Raw genomic sequence first — 17644 nt, 5'->3', positions numbered from 1 at the left:
TGTCAAGAAAGTTCTTGCAGAATTTTTAATTTTGGGTTTAAATGACGTATTTTCAAATTAATTTCTGTTAAATTACTTTGACTTTATATATCATTTTAAAGCCCATTTTTTGCTCTATCTAATCATGTTACTCTTTTTCTTTTTGAATAATTAGGCCATTTTTTCTGGAACATTGAATACAACATGGACGAAAAGCAAATTCACACAACTTTCTTATTCTAGTTCAAGCTAGGCCAAAAAGCTGCTGAAACAGCTCGCAATATCAATGATGCGTTTGACCCAGGAACCACTAATGAACGTACAGCACAATGGTGATTCAAGAAATTTTGTAGCGGTGACGAGAGTTTTGAAGATGACAAGCGTAGTGGTTGGCCATTGGATGTTGACAACGATCAACTAAGAGCCTTAGTCGAAGCCAATCCACGCACAACTGTTTGAGAGCTTGCTTCTGAATTAGACGTAACATATACGACAATTTTCAACCACCTGAAAGAGATCGGAAAAACAAAAATACTTGAGAAATGGGTGCTGCACGAATTGAACGACAACCCAAAAAAACACCGTTCTGAAGTGTCATCTTCCCTTCTTTTATGCAACAAGAACGACCTGTTTCTCAACCAGATTGTGACTATCGATAGAAAGTGGATTCTTTACAACAACCGGCGATGCTTAGCTCAGTGGCTGGACGCCGACGAAGCTCCACGACACTTCCCGAAGCCAAAGTTGCACCAAAAGAAGGTCATGGTAACTGTCTGGTTGTCTGTGGCTAGTCTCATCCATCACAGCTTTTAATGGTGGAATAGATTGAAATATGCAGCATGGCATGGTGTAGAGCATATTGGAATGCACCAGTAATTATACAGCTAATCAAGTATCATCATCATCATCCTCATCGTTTAATGTCCACTTTCCATGCTGGCATGGGTTGGACAGTTTGACTGAGAACCGGCAAGCCGGGAGGCTGTACCAGGCTCCAATCTGATTTGGCAAGGTTTCTATAGCTGGATGCTCTTCCTAAAGCCAACCAATCTGAAAGTGTAGTGGGTGCTTTTTACATGCCACTGGCATGGGTGCCAGTCAGGCAGCACTGGTAATGGTCACACTCGAATAGTGCTTTTTACGTGCCACCAGCATGGGTGCTAGTCAGGCAGCACTGGCATTGGCCATGACTATGATTTCACTCAGTTCAACAGGTCTTCACAAGCATTGTGTATTGCTCAATGATTGAAGGGTACTTTTAAATGGACCAGTTATGCAACACTGGCATCAGCCACAACTACAATCTCATTTGGCTTGCTGGGTCTTTTCAAGCATGGCATTTGCATCATTTCAAATTTCAATTCCAATGGGATATTTTTAATGTAATTTTAACTAGACATGATTGTCACTTTGGTTTATTCACCCATCAACTATCTTTGTATTTAATCTGGCTTGCCAGCCAATAGATCAATGAGAGATACAAGTTTCTGCAGGCAGTACTTTATTTTCTCCACTGAGCTGGCAAAAATAGATACAATGTCCTTACATTCATGTGAGCATATTTCAGCATCATTCAGCACTGGAAATTGGGACATGCAAAATCTTTGCTTGTAACTTGTTTTATGATTTTATTGGTTGTATTGTCATGTTTGTTCGTTTCATTGACCATTACGACTTAACAATTCACCAATTTATTCCCTGAAAAGTACATGGAAAACAGTTCCTTTTGAAGAGATTCTCCATTCCTGTTTGCTCACCATCATATTGTTCCTCTTCATCACATATGTTGTCCAAGGATGAAATTGCTCTCTTCACCCTAACAGTCTTTGTGTGGAGTCTTCAACAAATATCTTATAGTTTTGGGCTTTTTTATCCCTTAGATGATTTCTTCTTCCTCTTCTCAGTTTGCTTTGCAATTTAAAACTTTATTAGTATCAATGAGAACTCGTGTTCTCTCAGGTTTTCTCCAACCTTTTCTATTCCTTGGTCCAGCTTTCATGAAATGATAGAATAAAGAGATATGAGCCTGATGGCCCTGGTTGGCTTAATGTTTTACTATTTAGGGTCAGTGGAGCAAGTACTGTGAAACTGATTGTTGCATATCCTGATGCAATAGAATTCTCATCAATGTTTAAAGGAGAATCTGTTATATTATAAGGAAAGAAACTACAATTAGTAAAGATGTTCCTGTCTAAAGGATAAGTATCTGTTAGTCTGAAGGACAATTGGATGTTGTAAGGATTCAAGGCTCAAAGAAGTGTCTTCCTATCTAATCCAAAAATTTCATATACTATCATCATTTCCCCCATGTTTTCCTTCATTCATGCATCAGCTGAAAATTTGTCTGGATTTTGAAAGACTCCTAAATAGTTCTATCAAGGGACTACACCTTGTGCAAACTGTGTTGGGAAACAATAGCAACACACTTCTATTCTCTTGGCATAGTAAATGACCTTTATGCTGATGGGGCTTTCTTGGTGCAGAGTTAAGGTGTGCCACAAAATAAATCATGAAAGCAGGAAATTTTTTTAATGTCATCCACCCTAGTCTATAGGCCACGCAAATACAACATGATAATGTACCATGAAGAAACTGATCCTTAAAGTAAACTTGAGAAAATACAAACATAGGAGAAATAGTTTTCTACATAGCACTGATTTCACAGTAAATAGTCACTCAATATCCTTGTTCTGCTGGTACTATGGCTCCAACTTATTTCCTACCTTTTTTCAGTGATGATTTTTCTTGGCCTCAGCAATGCCTGTCATATATTCACTTTCATTAAGATTCTATGTCTTATCTAGAGTGAACCAATATCTTTCAAAAACAGTTTCATAGTTATTACAAAGTTGATCAAATTATGATGATAGAAGCTGGTTGCATGATTGAGTGATGAAATCTCAGTTGTCCTTGATGAACAGTCTGCATACTCTTTCACAAAATTATTCATCCACTCTTTGAATGCATTTTGATTCTCCATTCAAGAATAAGGTATCCATAAAGCTGATTCGCATACTCAAATGTCAAACTCCTGGCTTCCTTTTGTGCTCAAATGTCTGTGTACATGTGGGTTACTTGGAATATGTTTTACCTAACCTCTCTCACTATGTTCCAACTAGTTCCATTCAATAATGACCTCATCATATGTAATATACACAATACAGAATGAAACTGGCAAATTATCTGCTGTCCCATTTTGATTAACACAGAAACAATTTATTACAAACAAACTGAATATTTCTTACAAGTGAAAATTTTACTATAAGAGGCTCTCACAAGATGGCAGCACAGGTTCTTTATTTCTGTTTAGAGAGAGGTATTTCAACTTATCCCACTTTTCCCTATCAAGTTTTCCAAAACTATTTCCATTACTGGACATGACAAACTAGCTTCCTTTAATAGCACCAAGATATAATTGTTACATGTAATAAAGAGAAAGCATTACAGTCCACCGACTCATACGTATGAACAACACACAATTAACTTCCCCCATCATTACAAATGTCAGACATCACAATCCATGTCCACATTTCAAGGTCAACAATTATGATGTGGTCATGGATTGTGATGTCTGACATTTATAAATGATTTTCAAAATGGCTTCCCAAAGACTAGATTTGCTTTTCAGGGTCAAACATTTTAGGTTTGATCTGTTACTGACCTACAAAGCTCAAGTGCAACCATATTAGAATACTGATTATACTTGAGTGACATTGCTGAGAGAGGTGAAGGCCATTTGGTTGACTCAACATGCTACAACCATTCTTTCACAAATGCAGTTCTCTTTCTTTTTCACCAAATTTATCTTTAATACTGATTTCAAGTTTTGGCACGAGGCCAGCAAGTTTAGGCAGGGGGTAAGTACTTATTTTATCGATCCTGAAGGGATGAAAGACAAAGTCAACCTTGAATGGAATTTGAACGCAGAAGGTAAAAACAGATGAAATACTGCTTAGTATTTTGCTGGACGTGCTAAGGGTACTGCCAGCTTGTCACCTTACATTTATCTCTAATATTGGTTTCAAATTTTGGCACAAGGCCACAAAATTCAGGGGAGGGAGTAAGTCAGTTATATCGACCCCAGTGCTCTACTGGTAATTATGTTATTGACCCTAAAGGATGAAAAGCAAAGTTGACCTTGGTGGAATTTGAACTCAGAACACAAAGACAGATGAAATTCCACTAAGCATTTCCCCTAGTATGCTAACAATTCTGCTAGCTCACCACCTTATATATCTTAAGAGAAATAAAACTTCAATCGACTGGAATTTTCCTCTTGCCCCACTTTCTGTATTAATGTTACCTTACTACTAATTCTCTGACCTGTTACAAATAAGTTCCATTTTTAATATACTTACATTACATTTGTAAATTCTAAATGAATTCAAATGAAAATTTGTATGAGTTTCTGTTTGGTTCTCGACAACATTAGGTATGTCCTTTCCATTGAAATCAGTGATGTTCCACAATGAGTATTTAAAAAGAAGCAAAACTTTTGTTACTATAGCAAAAAAAAAAGTTTATCTTTGAAAACTATCAGAAATATCTTAGTATATATAATATAAAATGAAAACTGCCCCAAAATGTAAATTGCTGTCGTTATATTTTCTTTTTAAATATCAAAGTAATGAAATTATATTTGTATTAGCTTTAAAATGTGCGAGGGAGTTGTGTATATTTCTGCTCCGGATTTATGTATTTCTACAAACGCTATATATGTATATATATAAAAATTGTAATGAAGTATCCAGTCAACATTTCTCGTTTAGCTGACATCACGTGTTATGTCCCTTCTTGTGACATGCGCAGTATCAGTGCTCAGTTGTTAACATACATAACACAAGTGTCAGGAGCGTTTTCTTTCCTCTTCTCTTTTTTTTTTTAACTGGTCCAGAATGAGTGAGTGGGATACTGGATCATCTTCAAAAGATGGTCAAGGAAGTGAGGATACAAGATATCGACAAAGTGATACGACGAATTCAGATTACGAATGTAATATTTGTTTAGACTCTGCACGAGATGCCGTGGTCAGTAAATGTGGCCATTTATTCTGGTAATTTATGTTTTCATTTGTCTTTTATTATCAATCTGTAATATATATAATATAATTATAATTATATTATACAGTAAATTTACTTTCTGAAGTTATTTTCTTCATCTACTCTTGTTAACACTACTTCAGAAACATAATGATTATAACCAATGCACCAATGTACGGACACAAAATTTCTTCATGACAACATATTGCCATTTATTATTATCTTTTTTTATCAGTATTACATTTCCCTCAATATGGAGTTATTAATCGTATATAAAATGATTTAATGATCTTGGCAAGAAAGTTGTATGTGTAACGGAACCAGTTTGCGAATAATGTCACCAAGTTGGACACTAATAATGGGGTGGGTTGTGCACTGTGTTCTATACAGATCGCCAGTCTAATACGATTAAAAAAATATTCTTTAACGATAACTATTAAAGGTAAAAATCAATGACCAAAGAAATATAAATGTAATCCATTAAATAGATAGCTTCCATTTTAGCTACGTAAACTACTATTACGTGATGGTTCACAGGACAGAAATTGGGATAGTAAGTAAAGTGCTTTACTATAAATTAAGTAAAGTTGTGAATTTTGTTGTGATTTATTAAATCGATATACACTGAAGATAAACACGGTGATAATTGTATAAAGATTTCACAAATTTTTTTTATCTTGAGTCGGAAGTTAAGAACTCTTGACCCGGGGAATAAGTGAAATGTTTTTGTCTATGTTCCATTTACAATAAACCATAGAATTCAGCAGTTTATTATGTATTTTGAAGAAGTATTACGCGCGTTATTTTAAGAATATAAGAAATAAAACTTAAGCTTTTACATGTTTAAACAGTATTAACAACAATTAGATTTAACTCTCCCATTCCAGCTGACGAAAGAGGCTCTATGCGATTGTTAGATCTGCTAGAAATAGCAGTCAAGTCTCCCCCTCTGAGTACATTTTACTGCCTTAAAATGACACATAATGTGTTAGCTGCATTGTCTGGGTGAAGGATGGAATGCCTTTCATCCTGAGTCTGTCCCGATCAGAGATGACCTAATGACTTGAGGTTAATAACAAACCGACTCCTAAGCTACATCACATGAAAATGTTCATACCTTTACGGTGCTTTATTTTACTGGAAAGTAATACATTTGTATTGCAATATTATATATATATATATATATATATATATATATAACGTTATTTAGACTGTATTCCTTTACGTGTGGGTTATAGCTTGTGCTGTCGATTATCAGTTGTGTTCTGTAGTTGGTTTTGTTTGTTTTCAATGTTTTTACAATATTATATATAAGCAGTTTTGTACACTCCTCCTATCGTATCAACGCCTTCTAAGAAATGACTTGGATAAGTGATTTTACTATTAGTACACTAGGCTAGTTTGTTTCTGTTTTATCAGTTTTCAGAAATATATCAGATCGTATTTACAAACTGTCGTAAAGCTGTGTTTTTTTTCTTGTTTGTAGTGTTTTTGTCTTTTCATTTACTCAGTGGAAATTTCTGTATAAATTACTGCTCCACAATTCCCTTAGATCTCTCGTTGAATGAATTAATTATCTTAATATTTGCTTATCTCTTTTGTTTTATAGTTAATAATTATTTTCGTAAGTGGAAATATTAATTTTTAAGAAGATTAAAAGAATAAATAAATAAAAAGGAAAGAATGCCTCTGATTAACTAAACAAATCTATGTAGCCAGAGTTACCATAAGTCGGGTGTGTCAATAGTTTCTAATTTAGGTAAATTTGGAAAAAATACAGGGATGGAAGCCTCCAATTAGAAACAAAATATTTTTTAAATGTCAGATATGTGTACATTATTAAATAATGAGAGTACATTGGAACGATCGTTGGAGCGTTGGACAAAATGTTTTGCAGCATTTAGTTGCGTCACTTACAGTTCAAAACGTGCCGAAGTCAACTTTGCCGTTCATCTTTTCGAGGTCGATAAAATAAAGTTTCAGCAGAGTATTAAATCAACTAACTCCTCCTCCAAATTTCAGACTTTGTGCCTATGTTAGAAACAATTAAAAAAAAATTAATGTCATAGTGGCGAGCTGGCAGAATCGTTAACACGCCGGACAAAATTTGCCTTGTATTTCTTTCTACTCAAGTTCAAATTCCGTCAGGGTCGATAAAATAATTACCAGCTAAGCACTGAGATAGGTGTTTTCGAGTTCTCCTTTCTTCAAATTTGCTGGCAAATTGTGAAGTTGTGTGAAATATTATTGTTGTATTTTGATTTGGTTTATTTTGTACGAACTGGTCTATGTCTCACCCAGAGACATCAAAGCATTTTAAGCTAGACATCCTAAAAGCCAAATTCGAAGGATTAAGACTCCATTTTAAAATCATAATACTTTAAAAGTTCTCATATATTCAGTTTATGTTTTTTCGCCAGATGTAGGCAGTATTCATTCCAATTCCTTACAGGAAATATAAGAGAAAAGTCTCATCCTTCAATTGCATGTAACACGGGCAACGCCAGGTATCTCTGCTAGTGTTTAATAAAAAAACTTATTTACCTAAGTCTTATCGTCATCTCCTTCGAAATAGTCACCTTGTGCGACAATACACCGGTCCCAGTGTTCCTGCCACTTTTGGAATCCTGCCAGAAAGTTGTTTTCTGTGAGTTGAGGACCTTCTACGATTCACTCTGGATCTCAACAGCAGTGTTAAAACGGCGACCTTTGAGCTGAATTTTCATCTTGGGGAAAAAGATGGAAGTCTGCATGTGCTAAATCTGGCGAATAGGGTGTTGTTTTTGGTGAGAAACTCATGACTGAGGAGAGCTCAGTGACAGAGTTCATTACTGTTGTGAAGAATCTAATTCTTTGCACTCCACAGATCTGGTCACTTTCGCCAAATGTCCTCCATCAAACACTTCAAAATGTTACAGTAGAACTCTTGATGACAGTCTAGCCCTGGGGGACAAATTTGTGATGCACCATACCACAGATGTCAAAATAAGCAATGAGCATGCTTATGATTGAGCTATGGCTCTGTTGTGCTTTCTTCGGTCATGGGGATGAAGACCTCTTCCATTGTGATGACTGCTGCTTTGTCTCAAGGTCATACCCGTAGACCCAACTCTCATCAACGGTAATGATCCTTGACATGAACGCTGGGTCATCAGCGGCATGCTGATGGAAATCTTGACAGAATGCGATGTGATATTCTTTCTGCTCAGTGGTCAGAAGGTGAGGGACAAACTTGGCAGAGACATGCCACATGTTCAATTCAGATGGTAGGATTGCCTGCACACACCCATATGACAGACCAACGATATCAGCAATGTCGTTGATAGTTCTCCTATGATCCTCATATGCATGCTAATGAATTTTCTCCACATTTCTGCTGGTGACACTCATGGCAGGTCTTTCAGATTGCTCATTGTCTTCCAAGGAAAGTTTTTCCACTTTTGAAGCACCCATGTCACTCAAAACATTGCATATGACCCATTGCATCCTTGCTGAAGCATGCTTAGTGTCTCTGTAGCAGACTTCCCAAGTTTAACGCAAATTTCACATTGACTCTTTGTTTCAGCTGCCTGTCCATGACAAAATTGCAGAATACAACATACACGTTATCATAAAACACACTAATTTCACAACTTGTGAAGTAAACAATGGTGTCACTTGGCACACTACCTCATGAAGACCACTGCTAGCTCTCACTGTGCTCGCAACTGTGCTCGCAACTGTGTACTGCCATCTGTTGGTGTGTTACAAAACTAGTCCAGGAATTTTTTGATACCACATGATATATCTTGTGTCATTCAACAGCTTATTGAGGTGGATGAGAGCTATGCAAAATAGAATAGATGATAGAGAATCGCTTTGAAAAATGTTGCAGTTTATTTTGATGTTGTCAGCATTCACAATGTCTGTCTCCAAATTCAGTATCAAGATTGATCTCCAAAGTTTTGGACCAGATGTTTGAAAATTCCCTATAACTAAAGAGATTATATACAGGGCAAGACTATCAAATGCTTTTTTTTAAATCAATCTATGCAATGAAGAGATTTTTATGCTGTTTATCACAATCTTGAAGCAGCATTTTAATGATTAAATGCTGGTCTTTACATCCATACAAGCTATGTTTACAGCCTTTTTGTTTATTTTGAAATGTTTTGTTATCTATCAGAAAGGTATACATGTACTCAAAGATGATGGGTATTAGTATTTTGTACATGGTTGTGAGATATGTTGTTGGTCAATAATTTCTTGGGTTAGGAGTTCCAATACACAATATACTAACCAGGGAGGGATTTTTTCCCTTGTCATGTATACTGTCATTATGGAGGTGATCAATCTTTCATGGGATTCAGGGAAAACTTTCAGCCAGAAATTAGGGATTTTATCTTTTTTTCAGGAAGTTTCATTTATTAGATTTTCAGTCTAGTTCTATAATGATGATGATGATGGTAGTGGTGGTGGTGGTGTTGTTGTTGTTGTTGTTGTTTTTCTTCTTCTTCTTCTTCTCATCATCTATGAACATTCTATGATCTCATTGTTTTCATGATCTATTCACCTTACTCCTTTAAATTCATTTGTTGTTGCTACCAAATTCTTACAACTAACAAAAAACTGTTCGATCATCTCTTTCCTTGCATTGAAGCATTTACCCCACTTCACCCCTCCCTGACATCATTTGTTCTCAATGGTTTCAATTTTCATAACTTCTTTCAGCACTCGCACTCCTATATTGATGCTGTTGGTACAGAAGTTAAATGTTTTGCTGTTCTAAACTCTCTACAGCAATTAGTATTATCTATTACTGACCAACACTCAAAACACTCTTGATTTCTTCTTCAATTCCAAACTTAGCTTCTACCTACCATCACAATCACTGCGCACAACAAATCATCTGATCACTCTACACATTCACATAGACTGTAAGACTTCAAATTGATTAGTTGGTTGGAGTTCCTCCACTTTTATATTAAATGTCTCTAACAGTAAATGTACTTCACTCTTTTGAGACTACTGTGCAGGTGACTTTTACATATATAATCCTAAATTCTCCAACTGGTTCATACATAGCTGCCTTCAAGTGGCACAGGTAAAGAACACAGCTTACAATGCCTGGGGGAAAAAGTAATTCACACATATTAACTGGATAGCTTTTATCCACCATCACAACACCTAGAAGACTACCACCCAGGATGCAAAAGATGTTATTATGCATCACACTACCAGCAAGCTATTTTATCTCTCAAATTGCAGCTGATTCTTTTGGTCCCTTGCCAAAAGGAGTGCCACCAATTTTGCAATTATCATCCTTTGCACCATTGCTCAGGCACCATAACTTCTTAAACATGTGATATTCAATTTACTGCTAGCATCTATGATACATAAATTTGGCAAGATTCTTCCAAACCCTTTTTCATTCCTTCAATCTCACCACATATACACTTCAAAAATACACCTCCAGTCTCTTCAGACAAAATCCTCCAACCTTAACAATGTCCCTTCTCTTAAACTGAGAACTCCAGAGCTCCTATTGTTGCCCAAATCTTCACTCTTTTCTTTCTACAGAAATCCGTCTTGATGTTTAGCAACATGCTACATTTATGTTCCATCTCCAAGGATAAGTCTCTGACTCTGGCCAATTATCAACCTTTTACTCTCACTAATGTCTCAAGTGTTAGGAACAACCATTAACAATTACCTCCTTTATTACCTTGAGTCTCTCTCTCCTCAAAGATGGACCAGTATAGCTTCCATAGAAAACAGATCTATTAGGGATTTATTCATATATGTTACCAATGGTTTCTCTCTCGTGAGAAATTTAATTAGAGCAATGTTGTTGCACATGACATCCTCAAAGCCTTTGATCATATCTGTATCTCCCCTACCATTACAAGCTTCATTTATCTGTGTCTTGTTAGATGCAATATTGCAGCATACACTTGTAGAGCTTTTTACTAATCATCACTTTGTCAAATCTGGCGTATTTGAAGTTTCATTTATGTTTCCCACCCACTTGCTTCGCTAATGAAAGTCTCACTTGCTATCACTTCTAACAGCTCACATTCCTCTGTAGATGACACCACTGGTTTTCTCTTTAACCTCTGAAACATAGTCATTATACACATGCAACATAGATACATCATGCCTCTATGAACATAGACCTCAGAAACATCCTTCAATGGAGGTCATGACAATCTAGTCTCTTCAGTAATACAAATGTATTACACCCTCTCAAGTTATTAACTAAACAAAAACTGAAGGTACTACAAATGCTATTCCCCTAAATTTTTAATGGTTTCAAATAGGAACCTCACATATATAACATTGCAAAGACCTGGCTTACTTTCAAAGATTATAAACTACTTTAGTCTTGAATGATGCTGACTCTTTATAATGCTGAAGAAAAAGAATCTACATTTGAGTACAGTTCACAATATCTAGAACAGTGCTACTACTAGACAGGATTGAGAAAGATTCACTCACCAACTTGTTACAACCTCTAAACCAGGGGTGGGGAAACTTTTTAGTGCAGTGGGCAAAAATTTCCAAAGAAAACAGTCCTTGGGTGGATCACAAGTTCTGATTCTTATATCTGTGTAAACCTTGTATATATCTATGTATAATTCAATATACATTAATAAAGACAAATTTAACACATTAAATTAATGCGTAACATCTTCATTAATGCTACCACTGAATTTAGGACGTTTATATTACTTATGAGGTATTCTATAGTTTTCAGCTAATGTAGTTGGATCTGAAGGGGGTGGTACAAACCTAGTAATATGTGTTTTATAGTGAAGGCAAAATTTCCATTCAAATATCATTTACCTGACAATTTTCTGTTCGAGTCTAACTGTTTTAAGTCGTAGTAGAAACACGACTTATGTCGAAAACAGGCATAGGAATATTGTATAAATTTTATAATTGAAAAATTTACTATATTTGGTACATATGAGTATACCATCCTGCAGGCACAATAAAATGGGCTCACCCCTGCTCTAAACATACAGATATACTGTTTCCTCTCTGGTGTTCTTCTATAGTGGTCCCCATTATTCTGAATAAGTTTGTTGCATACTTTCTCTACCCAAGTGTACTTGTTTCTTCTCTTGTGATCACCCACTTGTATCTCATCTCCCAAATCCTACACTAAACACTTTACTCAATAATCCCTTTCTAGAACTGCTCTCGTTTGTTGCAAGTTTTCTGTACTTTATAACTATAAATATGAATCTCTATTATTTATCATCTGTTTTGACAAAATCAAAGTTAAATTTATAAAACCTGTTTTTTTTTGTTGTCAATTTGATATTGAAATGTGACGTATATTCTGATTAATATACTTGATTCAAGTAATAGTATATCTGAAATTTAACCATTTCATAATCCTATTTCTAATAGACTACAATGCTTATTTCAAATAAATTTTAAAATAATCAAAAAATTGTGGGTAATTTAGTAAAATAACTTTTTTCACATCTTTAAGAAGGAGTTTAGGCTATAACAAAGGCTTTTTACATGAAATTGTGAAGAGTAGCTGATGACAGGTATGAGTTGCAACAAAGATAGCAAGAGTAGGCAATGACTGGCAGTACAGAAAGAGTGAAGAGCAGTAGACAGAAGAAGGACGAGAGAAAGGAAAATGATGTGTGGTTAGATTGCAGGCATGTCTAGGGAGAGTAAGAGGCATACAGTGATTGAAGTGAATCAGCTGGAAGTGGTTCTTGGTAGTGGGAGGGATAACTGGTAATACAGCCTATTCTTACTTTAGCTGCTATACTTTAAGAACACTCTCCTCCAGTGCTGATTAGGTCACATAGGTAACAGAAGCTGTCTACTATCTCTAGGGCTACTATCCTCCTAGCTATCTGAGAAAATCTATTTCCCATGTGCTATTGGTGTTTATTGCTCCCATGCATCTACCTCATACAAAGACTACTTTTTTGTTATCTCGCCAATGACACCACTGCACCCCTTATGTGTTCATAGCTTTCATTGAGTACATTGTATAAAATTTCTACATATTAAGCAAAGTCATTACCCTGCTGGAAGTAGAACCCTGTATGTTTACCCACTTAGTAAGACTTTGGTCTTTGAGAAATTCATTGTTTTAAGGAAGGGTGTAGCACAGGAGCAATAAACATTGAAAATGTGCAGAGAACAACTTCTGCCACATTCCTGGGAGAAAAACTAGAAGTAGTTGATAGCTTCCGTTACCTAGGTGACCAAGTCAGTAGCGGGGGAGGGTGCGCTGCTAGAATAAGAATAGCCTGGGCAAAGTTTAGAGAGCTCTTACCTCTGCTGGTGACAAAGGGCCTCTCACTCAGAGTAAAAGGCAGATTGTATGACGCATGTGTATGAACAGCCATGGGCCGTGACTGCTGAGGACATGCATAAGCTCGCAAGAAACGAAGCCAGTGTGCTCCGATGGATGTGTAATGTCAGTGTGCATACTCGACCTTGAGAGAAAAGTTGGACCTAAGAAGCATCAGTTGTGGTGTGCAAGAGAGACGATTGAGCTGGTATGGTCATGTGGCAAGAATGGATGAGGATAGCTGTGTGAAAAAGTGCAACACCCTAGCGGTTGAGGGAACCTGTGGAAGAGGTAGACCCAGGAATACCTGGGATGAGGTGGTAAAGCACAACCTTCGAACATTAGGCCTCACCAAGGGGATGACTAGTGACCGAGATCTTTGGAAATATGCTGTGCGTGAGAAGACCTGGCAAGCTAAGTAAGACCATAACCTGTGACCTTTGCCAGGGGTGTAGCCAGCCCACTAATGCGTACCTTTCCTTCATTGGACACTAAACTCTGCTTGCGAAGACCTGTTGAGGCAAGTGAAATCGAAATCAAACTAAATTTGACGACTGGCACCCATGCCAACCTTTCCTTCATTGGACACTAAACTCTGCTTGTGAAGACCTGTTGGGGCAAGTGAAATTGAAATTGAACCAAATTCAATGACTGGCACCTGTACCAGTGGAGCGCTAACAGCACCGTTCGAGGATGATCATTGCCAGGGCAGCTGTCTGGCTTCCGTGCCGGTGGCACGTGAAAAGCACCATTTGAGCGTGACCGTTACCAGCAATGCTTTACTGGCATTTGAAAAAACATTTGAGCGAGGTCGTTGCCAGTGCCGCTGGACTGGCTCCTGTGCAGGTGGCACGTAAAAAACACCATTTGAGTGTGGCCGTTGCCAGTACTACCTAACTGGCCCTCGTGCCGGTGGCACATAAAAGTACCCACTACACTCTCGGAGTGGTTGGCATTAGGAAGGGCATCTAGCTGTAAAAACTCTGCCAGATCAGATTGGAGCCAGGTTTTCACCAGTCCTCAGTCAAATCGTCCAACCCATGCTAGCATGGAAAGTGGACATTAAACGATGATGATGATGTTGTTAACTATCACTTTACATGTCCTGTATGGCTCTCATAAGCTATTCATCTACTCATAACATTCTCAGCAACCACCAAGTCACAGCAGGGGACCTTGCTGAAGGCTTTCTCTTAGGTTGATGAACTACAGTGGTATACTGTATATTATTGAATACTTCTGCTTCAGCAAGAAGAGAACATCAGTAGTACTTCTTCCTGGCACAAATTTGAACTGCATCTCATCTAGGCTTGTTCTTTTCCTAATTGACTGAGCTATAACTATTTCTGTAATTTTACATGACCTGGTCCAGCAAATTGATAAGTCTATAATTACCTCTCTCTCTAAAGCATTTCTTTTTCTCTTGTAATAGTTGACTATGATGTTGCTATACCAGTCATTTCTGAACATTGATTGTATGTGTAACTAGGCCTTATTCTATACACTGCAAGGTATTTTAAGCATATTAGCTGTAACTCCTGACGGTCTAGGAGCTTTCTCTGCCTTTATATCCTCAATTCTTTATCATACTGTTGTTTACTAAAATGGCTGGTCCCTCTGATGGAGCCATGTTGGGAAGACTTTTTTTTTTTAGTTATGAACTCTCCACATTTAATAGTCCTCTATAATAGCACTTCCTTGCCTCTTTCTTTTCAGAATCAGCAAGTGCAAGAGTGGCATTTGTAAACATTTCCCTTCTACAGCATCATGATTTTCTTTGATATACTGCCTTGCAATTTGGAACACTTCACTCCGTAGAACATAGGCAGACCTCTTTACTTTCTGCTTCTCTCCTTGCTAAATAGAAATAGACATATTAACTAGGTTTTTACATGCATGCATGCATACATACATACATGCATACATACATACATACACTCACATACATACATACGGACACACACATACATACACATTGTTGGCACTCCGTCGCGGGTTCCAGTTGATCCGATCAACGGAACAGCCAGCTCGTGAAATTAACATGCAAGTGGCTGGGCACTCCACAGACATGTGTACTCTTAACATAGTTTTCGGGGATATTCAGTGTGACACAGTGTGACAAGGCTGACCCTTTGAATTACAGGTACAACAGAAACAGGAAGTAAGAGTGAGAGAAAGTTGTGATGAAAGAGTACAGCAGGGTTCGCCACCATCCCCTGCCGGAGCCTCGTGGAGCTTTAGGTGTTTTTGCTCAATAAACACTCACAACGCCTGGTTTGGGAATCGAAACCGCGATCCTATGACCGCGAGTCCGCTGCCCTAACCACTGAGCTATTGCACCTCCACATACATATACATACATGCATACACACACGGTGTGGTGAATAAACTGTTGTCTAAATTATGCAAAAGTGAAAATAACACTGACATCTCATTTTAACAGATATATTTACCAAAATTACATAGAAATATCTTGAAATACTAGAGTAAAAATATTCAATAAAATCACCTTCACACGACTTTGGAATCTTCTGCAATTCTTCTGGACAGTTTCCTTGTTCAAGTTGGTGAATGCTACCATAATCCTTGCCTTCAGCTCATCTTTGGTGTTACAAGGAGTTTTGTTGGTTTCTCACTCAACTGCGCCCCACACAATAATCAAGGGGACCCATGCCAACCTTCCTTCATTGAACACTAAACTCTGCTTGCGAAGACCTGTTGGGGCAAGTGAAATCGAAACTGAACCAAATTCGATGACTGGCACCTGTGCCAATGGAGCACTAACAGCACCATCCAAGCGGGATCACTGCTAGAGCAGCTGTCTGGCTTCCGTGCCGGTGGCATGAAAAATGCACCATTTGAGCATGATCGTTACCAGCATTGCCTTACTGGCACTTGTGCTGGTGGCACGTGAACAAAACATTTGAGCGAGGTCATTGCCAGTGCTGCTGGACTGACTCCTGTGCAGGTGGCACATAAAAAACACCATTTGAGTGTGGCCATTGCCAGTACCGCCACACTGGCTCTTGTGCCCGTGGCACATAAAAGCACCTACTACATTCTCAGAGTGGTTGGCGTTAGGAAGGGCATCCAGCTGTAGAAACTCTGCCAGATCAGATTGGAGCTTGGTGCAGCCATCCGGTTTGCCAGTCCTCAGTCAAATCGTCCAACCCATGCTAGCATGGAAAGCAGATGTTAAATGATGATGATGATGATGATGTTGCAGTCTGGGGAGTTAAGTGGCTAGATGTGACAGGTGATGTGGTTTCAGAAATTGTCTGACAGCCATGACTGGGTTTTCCTGCTTGTGTGACATGATGCAGAGTCCTGTTGCCAGACATAGGGTCTTCCAGCAGCCACCCTCTTGACCCAGGGCAGCACTACCTCCTCTAGGCACTTGATGTAGGCCTCTGTGTTGAGTCTGAAGCCATGTGGGAAGACAAATGGAGGCATAATGTTGCCATCACTAGTGATCACTCCAAACACCATGATGCTGACTGGACGTTTAATTTTTATCACTCTCGGTACGTGTCTTCAGATTGACACCCAAACACTCTGAAATATTCGTATTGAGAGCTTCCATTGCGAATGCTAAGTAGTACAGCATGTCATTTCCAAATTTCTGGCCTAGTGAATTGTGTCATGGTACTGTTTTTCTCACAGACAGTGCCCAACTAACCCTACTATAGTGTGTAGTTGACAAAATCAAAAGCAAATAATGTGCATGCACGAAATTAAAAGTATCAAATTACAACAATTCACCCATCACACCCTTATACATATACTAAAATTGGAGCAATTCAGAGCTGCTTAGCATGGCCCCTGTGCAAAGACAGCATGCAAATTTATGAAATGTTTCATATTTTTCTGAGGCACAGGCATGGTTGTGTGGTGAAGAAGTTTGCTTTGCATTTCATATCCCACTGCATTTCACATTGGGAAAACATTTTCTACTATAGTCCCAGGCTTTTCAATGCCTTGTGAGTTAATTTGGAAGACCGAAACTGTGTGCAAGCCTGTCATGTATGTGTGTGTGTGTGTGTCTCTCTTTCTCTCTTTCTCTCTCTCTCTCTCTCTCTCTCTCTCTCTCTCTGTAATATATATATATATATATATATATAATAATACAAAGAATATATATACATGTATACACACATATATGTACATACTTACATCTACATGTGTATATACATGCATATCAGGGTACAGGACGTTAGAACAATAAACTACAGACAACGGAACGAACACATAGGAAAATGGAAAGCCACTTGGAATATCCCTTCATCAGCTGTCTCTATTCTATCTATTCTATCTA

General features: G+C 37.8%; 1 protein-coding gene, 1 long non-coding RNA gene and 1 other non-coding gene across 3 annotated transcripts in view; 2 read left to right on the top strand and 1 right to left on the bottom strand.

Moving 5' to 3' along the window:
* The window catches only part of LOC128247576 (uncharacterized), a 16408-nt gene extending 11649 nt beyond the window's left edge, over positions 1-4759 (bottom strand). The window contains exon 1 of the long non-coding RNA XR_008263908.1: positions 4338-4759. This is a non-coding gene — a long non-coding RNA (uncharacterized LOC128247576). The remainder of the gene's footprint in view (positions 1-4337) is intronic.
* Positions 4760-4781: 22 nt separating this feature from the next.
* LOC106881378 (E3 ubiquitin-protein ligase RNF185) overlaps positions 4782-17644 on the top strand; it is a 34715-nt gene continuing 21852 nt past the window's right edge. The window contains exon 1 of the mRNA XM_052967037.1: positions 4782-5032. Coding sequence (XP_052822997.1) covers positions 4875-5032 — 158 coding nt within the window. The 5' untranslated portion in view covers positions 4782-4874. The remainder of the gene's footprint in view (positions 5033-17644) is intronic.
* Positions 17095-17196, top strand: LOC128250136 (U6 spliceosomal RNA). The gene has a single exon (XR_008266259.1). It is a non-coding gene; the product is annotated as a U6 spliceosomal RNA (small nuclear RNA).

The sequence above is a fragment of the Octopus bimaculoides genome, chromosome 1 (assembly GCF_001194135.2).
Source record: "Octopus bimaculoides isolate UCB-OBI-ISO-001 chromosome 1, ASM119413v2, whole genome shotgun sequence".
In the NCBI taxonomy this organism is placed as follows: Eukaryota; Metazoa; Mollusca; class Cephalopoda; order Octopoda; family Octopodidae; genus Octopus; species Octopus bimaculoides.
This window is presented reverse-complemented; position numbering and strand designations above follow the sequence as displayed.